The following is a 23,349-nucleotide window of genomic DNA, read 5'->3' as shown; positions in this document are numbered from 1 at the left end:
CTCCATTGATGGAGCCATGTAGATTTGTTTATTGGGCAAAGGGAAATGAAGTGGCGATTTAAATAATCACCGCTTCATTTAAATTTAAATGGCTGTCGCGCTGAACCGACAAACAGCTAATCAGCTGCTTGTCGGCGCAGCGCACTAGTCTGGATGCTCTGCGGTCGACATCAAAGCCCTTTGTCGACCGCCCCGGTAAACCTCATCGCACGAGGAATAACGGGGCGGTCAACAAAGGGTTTTGATGTCGACCGCGGAGCATCCCGAGCTGAGCCAACAGACAGCTGATTAGCTGTTCGTTGGCTCAGCGTGGCAGCCATTTAAATTTAAATGAAGCGGCGATTATTTAAATCGCTGCTTCATTTCCCATTTCCCTAACCTACATGGCTCCATCGATGGAGTATGTAGTCTAGACACAGCCATACAGTCTTATGAACCATTCTACAACCTGCCAAACTTGTACCAGCATGAGGTTGTTTAGGGCCGTGATTTTATCTGCCTCTTTCTGGTGCTAAGCTTTTACAGTAGGGTTGCACAAAAATATACAGCCTTGGCTGACTAAGCCAGACTCTTATTAAATAGAAAAAAAAGGAGGGAGAGAGATAGAAGGGGTGGAAGAAGAAATAAGATGCGGGAAGGAAAAGAATACACAAGAGGGTTAATCTCTCACACATACAGATGTGCATGCACACACTTCCTCACACCCCAGGTGTTGTTTGGCACTCAGCAGGAGCCTGGAGAGGTGGTGATATCATCTAGCATCTTCTCTCTGGCCCAACCTACTGTATATCTACACTGCAGAGTTTTTCTGGAAAAACGGCCCTTTTTCTGGAAAAACTACACTTACGTCCACTCTGCTATTGCATTTTTTCGACAGAAAGTCGAAAGAACAGAGTTTTTTCAGAAAAAGGCATGTATGGACATGGAAGAGAGGTTTTTTCGAAAGAAGAAGCCTCCAGGGAAAAGCACAAGTGACCTCATGGCAACTCCATCCACAGTAACCACAACTGAAATGCAAGGTAGCGGCCACATTGAGTGGATGCTATCTTTCAAAAAAGCACATTGCTTTTTTGATGCACTTTTGCTGTGTAGATGCTCTCTTTCGAAAAAAGGTTTTCTGGAAGATCGCTTCTGGAAAAGCTTCTTCCGAAAGAAGCCTGCAGTCTAGACATAGCCCTAGTCAGGACATCTCTCGGGATCAGAAGGAGAAAGCTCAGGGACCTAAGATACAGTGGGGGAACCAGCCATTATGATGAAGTTTGCTTCTTCCCCTTCTCATCTTTCAGTCTGCCCATCATTGTGATAACCACCTTTCTCCGCCACAAAGATGCTTTGTAAAAACCCTGAAAGGGAGTGATGAGTGGAATAACATTTTTATTTTATTAAATATTTAGGGCTAATATCTAATGCTTCAATTTGGGTTCACTGATTTTTCAGTCCTACACTTTTCTTATTTATTAGACAAAATTTTATCACAGTCCTGGAATTATATCAGGAGGCATATTTTTGACTAATTCAGTCTTTTTCTCACTTTTACATCTTTTCCCATCAGTGTTCTAAGTCAATGTTTCTCAAACAGTGGTACGAGTACCCTTAGGGGTACTCGAGAGAAGTCTGGGGGTACGTCAACACAACTGAAATTTGGAGAAAACTGAATTTTTGTTTTAAGTTTTACAGCATTTTATTATTTTTGTACTTTTTACACCCAAAGGTTGTCAAAACAAATGTGTTGCAATGGTAGAAAAAATGTTGTGTGTCTGAAAACTGTAGATACTGGGGGTATATATATATATATATATATATATATATATATATATATATATATATATATATATATATATATATATATATAAGGGGTACTTTATAAAAAAAAGGCTGAGAAACACTGTTCTAAGTTATTGTGACAAGTTATAAAACATCACTCACTTTTTACAGTTTTAGGCCCAGTTATCCAAATGTGCTAAAAGTTAGCCATATAAATCCATATTTATTTAGAGATCTATCAAAACTACATGATTTTCAACAATGTTGAGAACTTGTAACCCAGGCTAAAGTAAAATGATTTAGTTTCCAGGGACAGTTAGAAGAAGTTAATATCCGCAGTTTCTAACCTGAGTAACAAAAGACGGACAAACTCTGCCACCGCTTCCAATTGTTTTTTCCTAGCTTATCAGCATTATCTCAGTTTTACCCAGACTAGATCTTAGATTGCTCCCCAGCATCAAAGCCCCAATACTGGTTAAGTGCTGGATAAGCAGGGAAACTGCACCATCTGGGTCTTGTGAAAAAAAAATTAATATCTTCACTATATTGAAGGCACAGCAGCCTATACTGCCTCCCTTGAGAGTGCATCTCCACAGCAGCGTTATTTCAGAATAACGGCCATTATTCCAAAATAACAGCACAAGCATCTACACAGCAATTCCATTATTTCAAAATAAATGTGAAATAATGGACAGCTATTCCAACTTCTGTGAATTTCCTTCCAAAAGGAATAATTCCTCTTCTGAAATAGCCATTCTGAAGTAGCAGGAGTGTGGATGCTCCACTGCTGCTATTTCAAAATAGCTCCTCACCAGGGCCATTCTAAGTAATTCCTCCGCAGTGCTTCCGGGAGCTCTGAATCGAGATAGCACATATATATTAGGGAAGCCTGTCTCAGACTAATTTTGAGGCTTCCCTGCAGTGTAGATGAATTATTTTGAAATACAGGCAGTCCCCGGGTTATGCGGATCCGACTTATGTCGGATCCGTACTTACGAACAGGGCTTTTCTCGCCCTGGAGGACGCGGGCGGCAGGACCGCCCAGACGCACCACGGTCCCGCCGCCCGCATCCTCCGGGGTGAGAAAAGCTGCTCCGCGTCTCCCTGGTCTGCTGGGGGGGGGCCCATCAGACCAGGGAGACGCGGAGCAAAGCCGCGGAGGACGCAGGTGGCAGGACCGCCCAGACGCGCCACGGTCCCGCCGCCCGGGTCCTCCGCGGCTTTGCTCCGCATCTCCCTGGTTTGCTGGGGGGGGAGGGGGCAGTAGACCAGGGAGACGCGGAGCAAAGCCGCGGAGGACCCGGGCGGCGGGACTGCAGCGCATCTCGGTCCCGCCGCCCACGTCTCCCTGGTCTGCTGCTGGGAGGGGGGGGTGCAGCTAGTGCATCCCCCCCGCCAGCAGACCAGGCTTTTCTCACGGACGCCTGTGGTAGAGCAGCTGGGGCGCTGCCAGTTGGTCCCGCAGCACCGCTCCTCAGCGCTACTGGACCAACCCGGCAGCACCCCAGCTGCTTTGCCCCAAGCATCCTGATTCAGCCGCTGCTGGTCAGTTTCAGCGGCTGGTCAGCGGCTGAATCAGGACGCCTGGGGCAGAGCAGCTGGGGTGCTGCTGGGTTGGTCCAGTAGCGCCGCTCCTCGGTGCTACTGGACCAACCCAGCAGCACCCCAGCTGCTCTGCCCCAGGCGTCCCCAAGTGAGCCACTGCTGAAACTGACCAGCGGCTGACTACAGGAAGCCCGAGGCAGAGTTGCTCTGCCCTGGGCTTCCTGGAATCAGCCACTGATCAGTTTCAGCAGCAGCTGACTTGGGGACACCTGGGGTAGAGCAGCTGGGGTGCTGTTGGGTTGGTCCCCGCAGCGCCGAGGTGCGGCACTGCGGGGACCTACCCGGCAGCGCCCCAGCTGCTCTGTCCCAGGCCTCCAGATTCAGCTGCTGCTGAAACTGATCAGCGGCTGATTCCAGGAAGCCCGGGGCAGAGAAACTCTGCCTCGGACTTCCTGTAGTCAGCTGCTGGTCAGTTTCAGCAGCGGTTGAATCTGGACGCCAGTTCCGACTTAAGTACAAATTCAACTTAAGAACAAACCTACAGTCTCTATCTTGTACGTAACCCGGGGTCTGTCTGTAAGCTAATTTGGAGTATTTCTTCTGGAATAGCTTATTCTGAAATAAGCGTGTAGTGAGGACGTACCCAGAATGGCCTCTGTACACATCACAAAAGTAGCAGTCAGAAACAGAGCCCTGTGATTAGCAGTAGCAAAAGCATTTGGTGAAATACAGTGGTTTTTGTCCATTGTTGGGAAGAGATGAGCCACCAGTGAGACCCGTAGTTTCCATACCAAACCCAGATCTAAAATTAAAGTGACTGGGTTTTAAGAAATCTCGCTATTCCTCATGGTGCCAGAGTTGTTTTGCCTCAGCTTTCTTTTTATCTTCCCAAATAAAGCATGATTGGGGATTGGGAATAATTAGAAGATTCTAAGCATACAAAGATGGCTTCTTGAACAGTTATCTAAGAACTGCTTCTTTGAGAGAGGCTGGCAACCTGCCTCAAAGAAGAGTTGCTGATAATTTCCACAACATATCTGGCTGAAACTCAAATGGAAAATACCTCACATATGTCCTTCTCCCATCTGAGAAATAGGCAAAGTTGTTGAAATTTTGTTCCTCATGCAAACAATACAATTCTTCACTGCACAGATGATAGGAAGATTAGATAAAGTTGTCTCTTCATAAACAATCATCTGTTTTTCATTAGTGTGACTCTCTCAATAAGTCACTGTCCATATTGCCATGATAAGGAAACAGAGAAGTGGGTAATTATGACTTCTGTCCATACAAGTCCCTTCTTAGCTTAGAGGGAGACTTCCTTTGGTCAGTGTTGAATTCATGACAGTGTGCATGTAGTTAATTGTTACTCTCTAAAATTGTTCAGTAAACCAAAACAATCAAACTTAGTTCACATGTAATTTCAAAGGTTTGAACTGTTGTCTCAGCCTCATGTATGTATGTTTTGGTTTTTCTCTGGTGTTCCCAAAGCAACAGTTGAACAACAATGAAGCTATAGTATTAGTCTTCCCAGAGACTTTAAATCTAGGGCCTTACAAGTAACAGACAAGTGGGCTAGCACCTTGCCACTACTCCATTGTCTTGCTGCTTATTTTTAATTACATCAAAGCTTTGGAAACATGATCCCATAAATGCTTTGTGGGAATAGTGGGGAATGCGTTCATCATGTGAAATCCATAAATTGCTTATAATCCTCTCAAGATGTTAAAAAAAGCATTAAGTAATTGAAGACAGGAAGTCCTCAGTTAATTATTTAGAGGTGTTATCAATGCTTTAAGTAAACTGAAGCATTTTCTGCTATCTCACCGAGTTGAATGCCACTGGGACCTAGGGGCAGCAGCCATCATCTTCTCATATTCTCTAATGCAAACAGCACATGGCAGCTTGTCAATAAAGGACCTTTTTATATCATTTATTACTGAACACTTCCACTACCCTGTACAGAACAATTTGGATGACAGTTATGGCATTGTTTCACTTTGTGTTACTACTGCTTTACAAATGGGCCTGCTAATGCTCTGTGGTAGGGGGAAGGATTGACTCAAATAATTAGTGGCATTGCTGTAAAGAAAGCTTAGAGTGCCCTCTTCAGCAGCAGGTATGATGATTATAATGATTTTTCTTAACTCTGTTTATATTTGACTAAAAATCATATCCAAAATAATGGACTTTGTCAAAAGTTTCTGCAACTAATCACATTTAAGAAAGGGCCAGAAAATCACTGGCATTGAGTTTAATGAATGAAATAAGCCTCCTGTATATTTTGTGATAGGGTGGTTTGAAATTATTCTACATATGCACACGCACACTGTAATTAAGGCTAATGAAAAGGCATGTGATTCAGTAGTAGTGTCATTGGACAGCCCTATTTCCAGACTGTAGTAACTCATTAGAAATTTGTATTTATGAAAAAAAAATGTGATCAGCAACTTGACATCTTCCTGTGTGAAATCCGTATAGTGGCCTAGGACTGTCAGCATTGGACCCAATTGCTGACCTTGCCGCAGTCAGGACTACAAGCAGAGACAAATGGTATTGGAAATAATTGATTGATTGATTGATAGGATAATATGTTCTTTAGGAGTTTGGCAACTACTTGTAAGAACAGTGGATGACACAGTAGTCTAGTTGACTGCCCATCATACAATAACAATTACAGAATCAAATTCCAAGGGAAATGTCTGCTTAAATTAGTATCCAGAGGGGGGATATTTTGAAAGCAAACTATAGTTAGCATTTCAAAATTATCATATTATGTTTGTTATTTAGTATTAATCAACATGCATAGATTTGTACAGCAATTTCCAAAATATGCACAAGATTCCTATAGCAGAGAGCTTATAATCAATAGAAATTCAACTACATGTATGACTAGAAGTTCCAGGCCTGAGAATTTTTCAAATAAATTTAGTGAAACCATGCGCTCTCTTTTTAATGCCCATTTTTCTCTTTAAAGTGTAGTTGTAAATGAGTATTGCTTTATTATGCATGTTTCTTTTCAAAGTGAACATGACTCCCTTTAGGGGAATTCAAGTAATTTGTTGCCACAGTAATCTTTCCTATCCTGAAATGTTAAATTATTGGCTTTCCTCCATGCCTTTGCTTCTGTCTAGTCTACAACTGTCATTTCCTCCCCCTCTTACTTTTATACTGAGCATTCAGATGATTTTTCTTCTCTTCCAGTTCATGATTAGGTTACACTCAGGGCTGTCCCCCTGAGTCATCTCTTTATTTTCTCTCCTTCACATCCTGTTCACTTTGTGAGCAGCTTTCGTGTCTTCCATTCATTATTTTACCTCTTTGACTGTCTCCTGCTTGTGACTGCTCTGTATGTACAAACAATGTCTTTTAATAACGAAAATATTGCTTAACTGGCTTTGAACAAAAACTTTTCTCCTAATGCTTTCCTCTTGTTGTGGGACTGTATTTTTTAAAATAATTACACTTACCTATATACACTGTCACATAAATCTTGAAAGGACTTTATTAAGATTGCAATGTCAAGCACTCAGAAGTAGGAAATTTCTAAATTAAAGTTGTCTGTGTAACCCTTGTGATACGATCACATACTATTTTTTCCACAGGACCCCTCCTCATTCAGAATGGGTAGCACCCACTGAGAAGCTAGTTGATTTTTTTTAATCCTCATCGCAATATGTAGCTGCTTGTCATATTTACTTCATGCCATTCCATTCCTGATTTGGAGATGGAATCATTAGTTGCTTTCTGGTGCTCATCACTATATCTGAAGACTTTAGAAAAAAGAATTAATCTTCACAACACCCCGCTGAGATGAGGGAATTTTACAGTTGTGGACTGAGGCAAAAAGGGATTAAGATCAAAATATCCATTAATTTTGGGTGCCAAATTTGAGCAGAGAGCATCTGGCATTATATGGCACTTAATATAGCTAACGCATAACTCCCATTGACTTCATTTACAGTTGTGAGTGCTCAACTCTCTGAAAATCAGACCCCCCAAAATCTCTAGTTGGCCTTCCAGAAAATGAAGGGCACAAGATTAGTGACAATCTCTGAAAAGTTTGGGTTTTAAATGAGTTGCCCAGCATCACACAGGCACTCTGTGACAGATCCAGGGATAAAATCCAGTTTCTGAGGGCAGCATTGGCTGCTTAACCATGAGACCCTCTTTTTTCATGGAGTCCCCTGATTGCTTCTCTATCCAATTTCTGCAACAAATAAGCTAGGGTTTGCATAGCTAACAGCCTCCTGTATTACACTTCCCTGATTCATTCCCAGAATATGTCCATCCTGAATATGAGGAGCCAATTGTGTGAAATAAAACACTATTATAGCACATAAACACAAAGGAGCCAAATTTAGGATGCACCTGCAAACTTAATTTGGGAGTTCCTAACTTTTGAGTGTTTTGATTTTGCAATTTTTTTAATATTCTTCTAGCACTGCACTTGTGTGCAATTTGCTAAGTTTTTTAAAAAGCAGAGTGAAAAAAAAGAGAACAAATTTCATCCTATAACTTTAGATTGACATTAACATGGATCATCACCAGGTTTGGATTCTTGGATCTTTGTGCCAATGGCGTAACTGACAGCACAGTAGACTGTCCTCATCTATGTAGATCAGCAGGAGAGGGGGCTGAGATGCATACTTTATCAGTGAGTTTCAAAGGTACTTGCTGCCATCAGAGGAATAGGGAAACTCAGGAATCCTGGGTTCTATTCCAGGATCTGGAAGCTAAGTACCCTGTCTTGTGGTGTAGATGTAGCCAGTGATAGAGTTACAGTAGTCTCTGGAATTTAGTCACTTTCTTTGTTTCATTATGAACCTTTGGCTCTTCCTCGTTCTGGCTAGAACCCAGGACAAAAGTGTAGGATGTTTTTCTGATTTGCAGACATCTCAAGTTGGCCAAATTGCAGTTGTGTAAGTTTTTGTGAATACTAACATGATGGGTGCCCTGCACAACCCGTCCCAAAGCTGTGGGCAGAGCATATTTCCACCAGTGGGGAGGAGGTAACAAGAGCTGGGTCACACAATGACAGAGCCTCTTAGCATGATGGTGGTGTGGCTCCCACTCTTAGTCCTGAACCAAATATGAGCCAGCAGTGTGACATTGTTGCAAAAAAAGCAAACATGATTCTGGGATGTATTAACAGGAGTGTTGTGACCAAGACACAAGAACTTCAGGGGATACCTGAGTTAGTCTGTTACAGAAAAAAACAACAAATGGTCTGGTAGCACTTTATAGACTAACAAAACATGTAGATGGTATCATGAGCTTTCGTGGGCACAGCCCACTTCATCTGAAGAAGTGGACTATGCCCATGAAAGCTCATGATAAAAGACACAAGAAGTCATTCTTCCGCTTAACTCTGCACTGATTAGGCCTCACCTGGAGTATTGTGTCCAGTTCTGGGCACCACATTTCAAGAAAGATGTGGAGAAATTGGAGAAGGTAAAGAGAAGAGCAACAAAAATTATTAAAGGTCTAGAAAGCATGAACTATGAGGCAAGGCTGAAGGAATTGGGCTTATTTAGTTTAGAAAAGAGAAGACAGAGAGGACATGCTAGTGGTTTTCAAGTATCTAAAAGGGTGTCACAAGGAGGAGGAAGAAAAATTGTTATATTTGGCCTCTGATGATACGACAAGAAGCAATGGGCTTAAATTGCAGCAAAGGAGGTTTAGGTTGGACATTAGGAAAAACTTCTTAACTCTCTGGGGGTGTGTCTAGACTCCATGCCTCCTTCGACGGAGGCATGTAGATTAGCCAGATCGGAAGAGGGAAATGAAGCCGCGATTAAAATAATCGCGGCTTCATTTAAATTTAAATGGCTGCCCCGATCTGCCGATCAGCTGTTTGTCGGCAGATCGGGAGAGTCTGGACGCGATGCCCCGACAAAGAAGCCTTTCTTCATCGACACAGGTAAACCTGGTTTCACGAGGCTTACCTGTGTCGATGAAGAAAGGCTTCTTTGTCGGGGCATCGCGTCCAGACTCTCCCGATCTGCCGACAAACAGCTGATCGGCAGATCGGGGCAGCCATTTAAATTTAAATGAAGCCGCGATTATTTTAATCGCGGCTTCATTTCCCTCTTCCGATCTGGCTAATCTACATGCCTCCGTCGAAGGAGGCATGGAGTCTAGACACACCCTGGGTGGTTAAACACTGGAATAAGTTGCCTAGGAGGGTTGTGGAATCTCTATCACTGGAGATATTTAAGAGCAGGTTAGAGGGACATCTATCATGAATGATCTAGACAGTACTGGATGTGAGGACAGAGGATTGGACTTGATGACCTCTTGAGGCCTCTTCCAGTTTTAGTGTTCTATGATTCTATGACTCCACTACATGAAGATTCATGAGGTACATATGAACTCAGGTATGAGACTTGAGGAATCTGACTATGTATTAGAGTGGAACTGGGAGGTACAAAAAGTATCATGAATGAGTTTAAGTGAAATTACTTCAGTGGGACCAGGATTTTGCACCTTATGCTTACGAGATTTCCAGGGCAGACTTTCACACTTTGTAGGGCCTAATTCTTTTTCCATTTGCACCAGTTTAACAGTTATGTTACACCATGTACTTCAGTGGAATTAGTCCAGATTTACACTAGGGAAAATGAGTTACAGGGGCAAAACTCATAAGCTGATCATTCAAATGTTTTGCTACTTACTTGTATGGAATCTCCAATTTTATGAAGATTACACATAATTAACTCTGAGTGGTTTTGCCAGACTTTTTAAAAGAAGCCAATATGTAGCTCCATGCCTTATTTATTTCATGCTATTCAGTTCCTGCTTTGAAGATAGAATCATTAGTTTCTCTATGGTGCTCATCTCTATATCTGAAGACTTCAGATTATGAAATTGCTTTCATCTTAATTTGCAACGATGTTAATTATTTCACTGTTTATGCAGACTTAATGTTTAATAGCTTCATTCTTTGAGTGCACAACATGTGTGTGCAAATAACTGCAGTCACAACTGCATTGTACTGGTGCACATGATTAGACCTCTCAATTAATGTCAACTACTCAATTTACTTAACACCAGATACTATATTTCCCCTTCCAACTGTGCTTTAGAAATAGAGATCTTTTAAAGTTACCTATATCTGATCCATAGGTTTTGTTATTTTCCATCTACAATCATAATTCTCAGGATGTCTAAAGTAATCATTTTATAATAATGTTTGTTTTGTTTCTAGGTCTCCAGCCATACACTAACTACAGCTTCACACTTACAGCATGCACATCTGCTGGATGTACCTCTAGCCAGCCAATTGCAGGCCGAACCTTGCAAGCTGCTCCTCGAGGTAAAGGCATTCCCATAATATTAGAGGGTATCATTGGTGGGGGCAGAGGTGGGGGGAAGGGAGCAAATGCTATGTAAATGGGGAAAACACCATTGACATAGATGGAGCAGTCACTTACCCCAGGAATTTTTTCTCCATGGTGTAATAATGGTATTATAACCCCATCTCTATGCTGAAGTACAAGGTTTTCTGTTTTTTGTGAAAATAACTTTCTGGTGTCATCTTGAAGAAAAATATTTTAGAGGCAGTTGTAAGAGGCACATTTTTATAAAACAAAAATACATGCTACACCTCTGAGTGTCAGCTTTTAAGTCTGATTCTCCATTGACCTACATCTTGGATATTTATATGTCAGCTAATAGAGTGCAAAATATGTGTGTAAAACTCTCTTTCTGATCTGGTAGTGGTCAGATCAGTTTGCCATACTCACTTTGCATTGGTGTAAATGACTCCACAAGGTAAGGTAAATAGGGAATCAGGACCTTTTACATTTAATGTTATGATATGGCTAAAACAATGGTATGGTGATGTTAACAGGAGTTTGGTTGAAACCACATCATATCCTAGTCAGCTCAACAGGGGTGGAACTCTATTGGAGTGAACCAGAAAAACCCAATGGACTCATTTCTCAATATCGCTTGCTTCGTAATGGAGAACAGATTTTCCAGGGTGGCAGTGGAGATCTGAATTTCACTGATGAGGGCCTGCAGCCCAACAGTAGGTAAGACCTAATAAAGATCTTTGGTAAGTTTCAAAGAGTGCTTAAGAATTAGATTTTGCAGAAGAGTGACATTTTCAGAAGTATCTAAGAGTAACCTAAATCCAATTTTCAAAGTGCAAAACCTTCCAAGTGCTTTTGGAAATCCTGCCAAACAGCTATCCATACCTTTAGGTGCCCAAATACCTTTGAAAATCTGGCCCTGAGAGCATGACTCTATTTTTAATGGGGAGTAGACTCTTAAGTCACTTAAATGCTCCTGAAAATGTTATATATAAACTGCTAGAATAATTAAAAGAGAGAGAGAGTTTGATTCTGTTCCTTAGTCACTAGAAAATTGAAGACCTCCTTTAAGAGGCTTCAGGTGAAGAGAAACCTTCACCTGACCTCCTACCCATTGTAGACCATAGAATCTTTCCCACCCACTCCTCTTATAGATGGTAACCTCTGGCTGAGTCCTCATGATTTAAGTACTTTAAGTTACAGAGAATACATAATTCACACTGCTTTGACCCATGCAGAGGAAAGCTTAAAAAAAACCCCAAAAATCGTGGTCTCTGCCAGTCAGACCAGAGGGTGGAGAGATTGCTTCCTGACTCCAAATATGGCAAACAGACCCAAAGTATGAGAGCAAGATCCACCAGGTGGATGCCTGGGAAAGAATTCTCTGGATTAACTCAGAGCCTTCCCCATTCAAGTGTTCCATCTCAAGCAGCTGGGGATTTTTTGCTGCTGAGGCCACCAATGTGCCGCATGTTGTTGTGAGCAATACCTGCCTCAGTATCATTCTTTGAGCTTTAACTATTCTGGTTCATAGTTTCATTTTTCTTCTTTGGTGTGGCTCCCAGAAGTTGAAATTCTTTACACAGCAGACTATGCTATGTGCTGGTGCATGAGAACATATCAGGTTGAAAGTGGAAATCCCTAACAGCATCTCCTCATATTTTTAGAAGGCAATTCTAAAATTACTTCAGTGCTTCATGTGGTCTAAGTGTTTCTTATTTTATGATGCTATGAAATGTAATATAAAAAGTATTAGTTTGATTGGAAAAAGATGTATCTCATCACTAGAGATATTTAAGAGCAGGTTGGACAGACATCTATCAAGGACGATCTAGATGGTGCTTGGTCCTGCCGTGAGGGCAGGGAACTGGACTTGATGACCTCTCGAGGTCCCTGCCAGTTCTAGTGTTCTATGATTCTATGATTATATGAAAACACATAATTTGAAAATCTATATTTTGATATAATATATGTTACACACTTTGTGGTGTCTGCTTCCTAAACTGGTGCAAAAGGGAAATCCATTCCAATGTAAACATCCATAAAGAATGTAACCACCCTTTCTATCACTGCTGTTTTTGTGTTTGTGCAGATATGTTTACCAGCTGGAAGCCAGCACTGGAGGTGGCAGCAGTACTAGTGACAAATACATTTTACAAACACCGGTAGAAACACCAGAGAAAATTCATCTCCCATATAATGTCACAGTAATAGATGCCTATTCCATATTTATGGCATGGGACACTCCAGGTAAAAACATATTTTTGAATAGCTCCTTGTGGCAAATCAAAGGATATGTTAACTAGAATGGTGACAATAATACATTGAGCAAGTCTGCTGTTTCATTCTGGGTTCTCATTCATATTTGCTGTGAAAAAGTGCATCTATGAATTAAATACCTGGAATCTCATGCTGATGATTCTTATAGAGATTTAATATAATAATAATATTGACCCATATACCTGACTGCATTATTCTGAGGATTGATTGTCTGTACATTAGTTTAAACATGTAAACTATTATGTAAGTACTAAGCATTTTGAAAGAAACAATTCAAATAGCTGGATGTCAGAGAAAACTGAAAAGAAGTTTCTTTCGTTTGTGTTTGCTGACACAGGATTATTGACAAGGAATATGCATCATGTGTTTGGTGATATGAATTCCTATATTTTTGGAGCCTTAAAATGCCACTTAACTGGCAGGAGGAACAACACTGGGTTTTTGTAACAAAGGCACTCCTCCCAGTCTAGACTACAGGGTTTTGTCGACAAAAGTAGGCTTTTGTCGACAAAACTATACCTGCGTCTACATTACCACCACGTTCTGTCGACAGTAAGAACGCGGTAGTTTTGTCGACAGCGGTAAACCTCATTCTACGAGGAATAACGCCTTTTTTCAATAGTACTCTGTTGAAAAAAGGCGCTATTGCATGCAAAATGTGCTTTTTCGAAAGAGAGCATCTAGACCCTCTTTCAAAAAAGCGGCTTGCTTTGTCAACAGTACTGGTTGTAGTCTGTATGCTATTTTTCAACAGAGGCTTTGTCGACAAAGCCTCTGTCAAAAAAGGCGTGCAGTCAAGACATACCCTTATGAACTACACATGAAATGGCATTTCCGCTGTCTCTTTCCCTGCTTAGTTTTGATGCTCCTGATTTTTCAGTGTTAGCAACTAGTCATAGCTTTGTCTTGCTGTCATCATGATCATCCTGATAAAGAAGCTAATGTGGTGAAGTCAGCCATATCCTGAACTAGAGACACCGGGATGGCTTACATACAGGACATGGAGCAGCTGTGCTCAGTTGTTACCAACCAAGGCAAATGGAGTAAGAGAGAAGGGGGCACCAATGTCCTCTATGTTGCCCTGGGGCTACTGTCCCCTTTGCCCCTCTCGCCATCAGCAGGCCTGAGAGTGAGCCATGGACTAATCAGGTTATGTATCTTGAGACAGTATTGCAATTAGAGATGACCCTGTTAAGCAATATTGAAAACTACATTTCAAACACTTCAGAGTCCGGGAGGCCTTCAGATTCAGCCTTTCAGATTATGACCATCTTTAGTTGCAAAATTTGCATTCTGATGCTTCATCATTGGTGATTTACATCATCCCATTTTATTCCCACTCTGGGTCATAGACACAGGAGGAACAGAATCCATGGAATGCTGAAGATGTACATGAGGTCCTCACCCCAAGCAAAGGGGACACTGTTTCTGTGGAGAAAGCATACGATTGCTGGGCCTCCTTCCATTGCTTCCAGCCACTTCCAGGAGTTCTTGGTTGGGTGTGCAGATGTGTGAAGCAGGAATTAGACCTCCCCTGATAGTTTAGCCTACTTATTAGATTAACAAAATCTGAATAAATCCATTGCAGGGTGGATGAGTAGCCATCAGGATTTATGCAAATGTTTGTCACTCTTGTTCCTTCTGAGATGTGGGGCAAACAGCTTCACGGGTGATTAATCAGCCCCACTCAGTTAGTCAGCTCCCAGCCCTGAGCCTGTGACTGGGTGGAGCTGATTAATCACCTGTGAATCTGCGCAGCTTAGAGGTAATATTGTCACCCCATGAAGAATAAGTGTTATAATGAGTCAGTGCAAATCATGGCTTCCTTGGCATGATAAAAATCATATGATACAATATTTGGGAATAAATGTTAACTATTAATTAAGTATAAATGTTAATTATTGTGGAATAATGTCATGGATAGAAACAGAAATATACAGAGAGTGATCAGTATTTCCATCTAGTACAATCTCCAGCGGGAACTTTTACTTAGACATCTCCATAGAAATAGAAATGTAGCCGTGTTAGTCTGGTGTAGCTGAAGCAAAATGCAGGACTATGTAGCACTTTAAAGACTAACAAGATGGTTTATTAGATGATGAGCTTTTGTGGGCCAGACCCACTTCCTCAGATCAAATAGTGGAAGAAAATAGTCACAACCACATGGGATTGAACAAAGATCCCAACTACCTTACCCATTACCAAGATAGCTTCCCCAATTATCACCTCTAATACCATTAGCTCACAGACATCTAACTTTCCCCACCTCTAATATCATTAACTCACAGACACTTACCTTCCTTCCTCCCCCCCCCTTGCATCCCCCTTCTGTTCTGAAATGTGATTTGTCCTTTTCATATGTGTTCATTTTTTTTAAATTGTATCCTTTGGTATATATGGTTGTGACTATTTTCTTTCACTATTTGATCTGAGGAAGTGGGTCTGGCCCATGAAAGCTCATCATCTAATAAACCACTTGTTAGTCTTTAAAGTGCTACATAGTCCTGCATTTTGCTTCATCTCCATAGAAGTTACTGATAGGCATATGTTCATCATATATTTATATTTGTTAACAACACAGTTGCTATGACTGCACTTGTATTTTTTGTCATATTTGGAGATCACAACCCCTAAAGCAGATGACTTGTCACTTAGTGGATGAGCAGTTGGGATTATGAGTGTGTCATACTGTTTGTGTGTGTGTTTTTCTATGTGCTTTCCAGCGCTGAGCAAATAGCTGGTTCAGCAGATCTTGATAGTACTACCTAGTTGTTAAGTGTTGAAAGCTGGAACGTCCCTGTCTTGGTAGTGTGGTTTAGGTTGTCCAGTGCTTCCGTTCCTGAAGCTTCAGTGTTACTACTATTAATAGCATAAAAGGCAGCCTGTTCAGTAAACCTCTATGTTGCTTATAAAAAAAGATTAAAGGCACGGTGTGGTAAGAAAGGCATTTGGCCAGGTTTATTGCCCCCTCAGCCCAGTGTCAGTGTCCTGGCTGTGTGATTATAGGTACACTGGCACATGAAGTGCCTCTGTCAGGAACAAAATTATCTACTGTCCTTTAGGCAACACAAAAAATTTACAGCAAAGTATCCCAACATTTATAGGCTAAAATTGACAATTAGGATACACAACTTTCACCCAACTTGTTTATAGCATAACATGTGTTTGTTACCTTCTCTTGTTCCTAGTGTTTTAAACTAAATCATAATGTCTCTGTACTAGTTGAAACATTTACGTAAGTATCTAATGCACGGCTACTCAACATGTGGCCAGCCAGCCACATGAGGCCCACAGCCCATTTGTTTGCAGTCTGCAGTGCAGCATGGGTTTATGCGGGGCTCAACACGTGGCCTGCAGGTGGAATCTTTCAAATATAGCTTCCACTGGGAACACGCTTCACAACAGTGAGGCATCTCCCAGGCGGGGTGAGCACTGAAAGACTCAAGCAGATGGACTGGCTGGAACATAAGGGTACAGGGTGTGAAAGAAACTCTTCGCATATATATTTGCATGTATATGCAACCACACTTCAGTTGTGGCTCTCGGCATGTGCTGTGAGTATCATTGTGCCCCCCTCCCCGGTGCTTCCAAAGTTGAGTAGCCCTGATCTAATGCCTACTACAGTAGCAGCAACTTTGATAATCTCATGTACTAAACATGAATCTATACATATCTGCTTTAATACAAGGCCTAACTTGGGTTCACAGTCTCTGTTTCTGGACTTAAATTTTGCACCAGCCCATCTTGCCCTACTACACTTGCCTTTTTAATGAAACACATTAACGTGTTTTCAAATATCTAGATAGTAGATATTTTTCAAGTGAAAATTTCTTTTGACATTGGTCTTTGAAAAACTTTTGCAATGTGTGTTTTCAGCAGGAAGAACAGTGTGAGGTTTTTCAATTAACTCTTTTTTTTATGTCCCTTCTTCCTAATTATGTAAGACATTCTCACCTTGCGGACTAGCCACTGGCTACAAGAAAGTCAAAGGGCATTGACAGTAACCCCAGCTAGAAAAATCATTTTGTATTAAGGTATTGCTTTGGCGATGCTTGATGCAAACTCTGCCCATTTAACCATTGGCTACTAGGTCTATAATACCCTGAGCTATTAATCTTTTACTTTGCAGAAGCACAAAATACAATATAGAAATGCTATAATATATGAAAAAGATTAAAATCTTAACTTAAACTTTTTCCCCAACTGCCCGGAAGGATTTAGGGCCTGCAAGAAGGGAGGTGAATTTGACTTGTGTGTAATCCACAGTTGATTTTATTAAAAACTCTACTATAGTTTTGGTAGAAGGTATTGTTTAAAGTCCTGAATATTCAGTAACATTAGAAACACTTGTTAAAACATAAGAAAATTCTTAAATGGTGAACAAAGACTTGCAGGAACGGGGTGTCCTGAGAAATGTTTTTGATACAGACTCTGGATCTTTTTATTTGTCTGTTTGAATCCAGGTAATTGGCAGTAAGTTAAAAGCTGGAGAATAAGGCTCTAGTAAGTCAATAGTCAGTGTTTGATAATTAATGTTTGACTACATTCCTCTGACTTCCTACTCCCCGCTGAGTCCCAGTTTTCGGCTCTTAAAGAGGATCCGACTTCCTTCTTTTACCACAACATGGTCTTTGAGGTGGGCAGTGAGTTAGCTGCCACTGTTTCTTCAATGAAAGGATCTTCAAGTGTGCAGGATATATCTGTTCTTCCCATCCCAGTAGAGCAATAGCAATAGCAGGAAAATGCTTCTGCTGCCAAAACTTATGCTGCACACAGGGTAATCGATTCATATAGTACCAGATCCCTGGTCTACACTAGGATCTTATTCCGAAATAACCTCCCCCATCAAGGTCAAATGTATAAGCGGTGCGTCCACACAATCAAGCCTGTTATTTTGAAATAACAGGCCATGGAATTCGAACTCTGTACTCCTGCTTTTTACAAGGAGTAACACTAATTTCGAAATAACATTTGTGTGGATGCTCCAGTGCCGCTAATTTGAACTCTTCGGTCTCCGGGAGACCTCCCACAGCTCCCCAGAGTGTTTCCTGGGCTCTAAGCCTGAGGTAGCGTATCCACATTAACGGAGCCTGACTTGGACTAATTTCTAATCTTCCTTGTAGTGGGGACATACTAGTTCACATGTATTAAATCTGGAGTTCTTAAGATGAATTTAGTCATTTCAAAATAGTTTTCTACTGTAGACATGGCCTAAGATATTAATGGATGGTAATCCTTTGTAAACATAAATTTGGAATTATGGTTCACCTCAGGTGGTCCATGCTACAAATATTTTCTTACGGGAAAATGGGGGTTCCAGAGTTTAAAATGAGAAGGTGGAGGTACTCCTTAGAGGCTCTGATCTGGTGAGGTGATATGATCGTCTGTGAGTAAAACCTATAGATCCAGCTGATGTAGTTCAGAAAGCTGAGACCTGGGAAGCACTCCGAACATATAACTTAGCTTCAAAGGGGCTGAGTGACTAGATTCCTCTGACTTCCTACTCCCTGCTGAGTCCCAGTTTTCCACTCTTTAAGAGTATCTGAGTAACTTAACCTAACGCTACTTGTGACCCTTATTCACTTCATTGTGCAGGATAGTCTTATTTTCTGTCAACAAACCCTATCAAAATACTGCAGATATCCTCTTTCACATTCAGAATTGGACCTTTATCATAAGGGTTGGCAGTGACTCTCCCACTGAAACAATCATTTTAATTGATATTGTCTCCTGGAATAAACTGCATTTTATTAACAAGTTTCGATGAAAGGGTAGTTGGTCAAGATATTTTCCTGTCTATGGACAGTGGGACACTTGGGCATTGGATCCGCTTATCTGCTATGATAAATTTGGATCAAATATTTACCCTGGAGATTAAATATGGATATCTTATCAAACAAATTCTCCTTTTTGGGGTTTTAAAAATTATGTTTCAATGCTAGTGTTGTATCCAAATTCCATATCTACAGAGATATATAACATTTTAAAACTCCTGACCCAGCTAAATGGCAAGGTGGCTGAGCAGTGGTTAAAATGACGGATTCAGAAAAAAATGACACACCTCGCTCGGTAAGGAAAATAGGGTTTTATTCCTGAAATAGGTATCCCATTATTTTTCTGTTACATTGCATCACTGCACAGACCTCAAAGGTACGGTACATTTCACTGATATTCCACAGAAGGATATGTTACAGTTGCTATGGAACAATATCAATATCATAGATAGAAACAAAACCTCAATGGGGGAAAAAACATAATATTCTCCAGGCATATTCATAAATGTTATTGATAGTTAGTCAAATACCCATCCTACCTTTAAAATCATTAGCACCATTCACCCTGCCAAATGCCTTCATTTGCTATGAACTTCAGCAAAAGCAGACTTCCACCAGAACCCACAGGCTCACATTCTCTGTCGCCACATTGCCCATTTCACATGCTAATGAGCTCATGTCATAAATTTCTATTTCACTCCATCAGAGTGTGCTTCTTTACAGACTGCATGTTGTGTAGAGCATTCCATTTTCTACCTACATTCGGTCTGGGGCGCCACCTGGTATTTTATACCAGACTTAGGTGATGTGGTAATATGATTTCTCCCCCTCACCTCCGTATGCCTGATATTGTCTCAGTTCTTGGTAGTAATAAGTATGATCCAACAGATAGATCTGGAGATTGTAATTCAAAGGAATCCATTCTCTAGATAGATCAGTTTGTTTTCTAGGATAACTCAGTGTTTGTGATATGCACAAAGCTTGTGTGTTCAATTGTCTTTGCTCCAATCAGAGCAGTGGTTACTGAGCATTTTTCTCAGGGCATTTAATGTAGGTGCATACATATGAATTTAAAATACTTCACATTAGTTTTCCAAGTATTCTAGTTCTGGTTGTAACGTGTGGTACAAGTTTGTTGTTCAAAATAACAGTTATCTGGCACATTAACTTTTTACTTAGGTTTTAATAAAAGACACGACTCTTGTTTTTAAAGACTTGTTGAAATACAACAAGAAAATACAAGAAGAAAACTTATATTATTTGGTTTTAATGATAGTTGTATTTCACATCATATTGAGTAGTTTTACAGCAAGTGACTTCAAATGGACATTTGATCACCAGTCTTTAAAACAAGATTGTGATTTTTTTTCTTTTTTAAATATATTTTGCTGCAAATTCTACCTTATGAGCTTCCCTAGTTTTGAAGTAAACAGGACTGTCAAACCTAATTTGCGAAGGGTTTTGGTTTTTTTCCACAGACCTGTCCATTATACATTATCCAAATACAACAGAAAAAGAAAAAAGATTTAGTTTGATTGACTTGTCCCATTGTGAAGTGTGCACCTGCTGTGAAATGAAGTCGCAGAGGAAAAAAGTGGAATAATTTAACTTTTTTATTTGTAAAGATAATCAGGGTTTTTCTGATTACATCTTAACTTCATAAATGTTAAATAACCTATCAGCATCTAGTTGTTGTAAATTATGAAAAGGAATATTGCTGAGAATATTAACCAACTAAATCTTTGTTCTTTAGTGAACATGAAAATGTGTTATGGCAGGTTGTCATTGTGCTCATGGTAACTTTGACACCAAATAACAAAACTGCCATTTGCACTTAGGGTAAATTGGTTCACTTGTGCTTTTACTGTTCCTTTTATTCTGACATAAATTTATGAACTCTGGAACTAACCAAGTCATGAGGTTTCCCAGCTGATTATAACAAATATGCCCATTTCATTTCATTCAGTCATCAGAACACCTGGGGTAGATCATTTTAAGCTTGCTACAGATCTTGTAGGGTATGTCTGAACATACAAAGTTCTTCATTTCACATTTCCATGCATCCCAGCTATATTTTTTTCTCTTTCAAAGGTAAAGTGATTTCTTGGTGTTAGCACTCAGTGAATACTGGGAAGAATTTCCATTTAATATTCTTTAATATTTGACAGTGTACTTGCTTTGACATATTTGCACTTTTGTGTTCACTTCCTAAGATAATCTTCAAAATGAGTTTACTAGCATAACTAGTCACCAACAAAGTACATTTTAAGATCATATTGTGGACTATTCATGTAAAGTGAATTTTGAATCTGTGATCATGAGCAAATACATTGTAACTTCAGGGGTTATACTCAGCCAAGGAGCATAAACTTATCATGTGACTTGAATATGAGATGTATATGTAAATATAGTTTATACAGTGATACTAATGTACATGATGGTTTGTGAATATAGAATGAAATAGCTGGGGAAAAGGACTTACTTCATATAACTAAAAATGATTCACTTCTATCATGGCTATATCCTACAGTATAACACTTCTTAAAAATCTTATAACTATACATGTATACACATAAAGAATGTGAAAAAAATATACACAGAAAGAGTGAGAATTTTAGACAGTGCCCTTCATTTTTTCTAGGCCCATATAATTGTGAGCACAGTCATGAACCTGCAGCATGTCTCACTGAGATGTGTAAGGCCTTGATTTGTTATGAGTTCTGTCAGAAAGGGTACATCTAAACTACATCCCTTTTTCGATAAAGGGATGTAAATTAGATGTATCAAAATTGTAAATGAAGCCAGGATTTGAATTTCCTGCACTTCATTTACATAATGGTGGCCACAGCTTTTTTTCGAAAAGTGTTTTGAAAGATCCTGTAACCCTCAAAGGGTGTGTGTAGACTACACCCCTCTTTTGACAGAGGGATGTAAATTAGGCACTTTGAAATTGCAAATGAAGCCAGGATTTGAATTTCCCGTGCTTCATTTGCATAATCACATCATGGCGCTCTTTCAAAAAAGCGCTATTTCGAAAGTAAAACCGTAGTCTAGATGCAGGTCTTTCAAAAAGGGAAGGTTTTTTGAAAGATCCTATAAACCTCAAAAAATGAGGTTTACAGAATCTTTCAAAATGGGACATTTCTGTCAAATGATCCCTGTCTTGACCCCCTTTTTTTTCTAAAGCGATTTTTTGAAAAAAAGCCATGGCCGCTATTATGTGAATGAAGCACGGGAAATTCAAATCCTGGATTCATTTACAATTTTGATATGTCTAATTTACATCCCTTTATAAAAAAGGAATGTAGTTTAGATGTACCCAAAGGTAAAACTTAATTCTTCCCGCTGCCGGCGTCTATCTTACGTTAGGGCGGGTGTGAAGCAGATTAGCTCCAGAGCAGAAAAAGCAACCAGAAGCTGCTCTAACTTGTAGGATTTGTCAGGATTCAGGACCGCGACAGCAATACTTCCTGCCATCACTGATAGCCCTTTCCTGCCATCAGAGATTTCAGCAGAAGCAGGACAGAACTAGTGGGGTGGAGGGGTTCTACGGCTGTCAGAGGGTTCTTGAGTTGGAGAAGCACATCAGGGAGGCTACTTTCCACCAACTTAGACAATGCAGGGGGGATTCCCCTCGCCCCCACGCTACTGTCATGTAGCGCACACTGTGCATGGGCTAACCCAACTTGGCACGTGTCGAGTAAGTGTGGGTAACAATAACCATGAAGATTGCACAGTGGGCTTCAGTAACCACATAGGCTATGTCTAGACTGCAAGCCTCTTTTCGAAAGAGGATTTTTCGAAAGATACTTTCGAAAAAGCCTCTTTTGAAAGAGAGCGTCTAGACTGCATGCGGAACTTTCGAAAAAGCAAGCCGCTTTTTTGAAAGAAAGCAGCAAGTGAGTCTGGATGCTCTCTTTCTAAAAAGCCCTGTTTGCTTTCAAGAACGTCTTTTTTCGAAAGAAAGGCGTTCTTTCTGAAAAAAGGCGTTCTTCCTCGAAAGAGCACTTTCGAAAAAAGGCGTTCTTCCTCGTGCAATGAGGTTTACCGCCGTTGAAAGAAAAGTCGCGTTCTTTTGATTTAATTTCGAAAGAACGCGGCTGCAGTCTAGACGCAGGTGAAGTTTTTTCGAAAAAAGGCTACTTTTTTCGAAAAAAACCCTGAGTCTGGACACAGCCAAAGATACCCTGCTCTGAATTCCACACCACTCTGTTACCCATACTAGCTGGATCCAAGCTAGCTCAGGTACGCTAGCACAACCTTAGCTCTTCAGACAGACCCTTATATGTGTAAGAGTACCCTGCTTTTGAACCCTGCTTTAACTGAGTTTTTGAACCCTGCTTTAACTGAGCTCTTATTTTTGTGAGGATAAGCAGAAGGAATGGTCTTGTTTTCCAAAGTTTCAGAAAGAAAAAGACATAAGTCATAGCTTATCGTGTCTCAGGCAGCTGCCATTTACTTCCTCTTACAAGTAACAATGGAGACAGCCTAATACTGCAACCTTCAGAAGCTGATTCGCTTGTTATTGAAACTATAGTTTTCTCTTTTTTAATCAGCCATGTTTTTAAATTGTTTAATCCTATTTCATTTTAGCACCTTGAACATAGACACTAAGAAGTATTAGGCTATGTCTACACTACAGAGTTTTTTCAGAAAAACAGCTGTTT

At 40.5% G+C, this 23,349-nt stretch overlaps 1 protein-coding gene across 1 annotated transcript in view; it reads left to right on the top strand.

Annotated features, from left to right (window-relative positions):
- The window catches only part of LOC102451796 (usherin), a 102,597-nt gene that overhangs the window by 76,219 nt on the left and 3,029 nt on the right, over positions 1–23,349 (top strand). Inside the window, exons 17-19 of the mRNA XM_089777170.1 lie at positions 10,520–10,627; positions 11,165–11,348; positions 12,721–12,878. Of these exons, the coding sequence (XP_089633296.1) occupies positions 10,520–10,627; positions 11,165–11,348; positions 12,721–12,878 (450 nt within the window). The remainder of the gene's footprint in view (positions 1–10,519; positions 10,628–11,164; positions 11,349–12,720; positions 12,879–23,349) is intronic.

The sequence above is a fragment of the Pelodiscus sinensis genome, chromosome 3 (assembly GCF_052426305.1).
Source record: "Pelodiscus sinensis isolate ZL-2025 chromosome 3, ASM5242630v1, whole genome shotgun sequence".
NCBI classification, from domain to species: Eukaryota; Metazoa; Chordata; order Testudines; family Trionychidae; genus Pelodiscus; species Pelodiscus sinensis.
The sequence above is the reverse complement of the archived record's forward strand: the minus strand, read 5'-3'. Positions and strand labels throughout refer to the sequence as shown.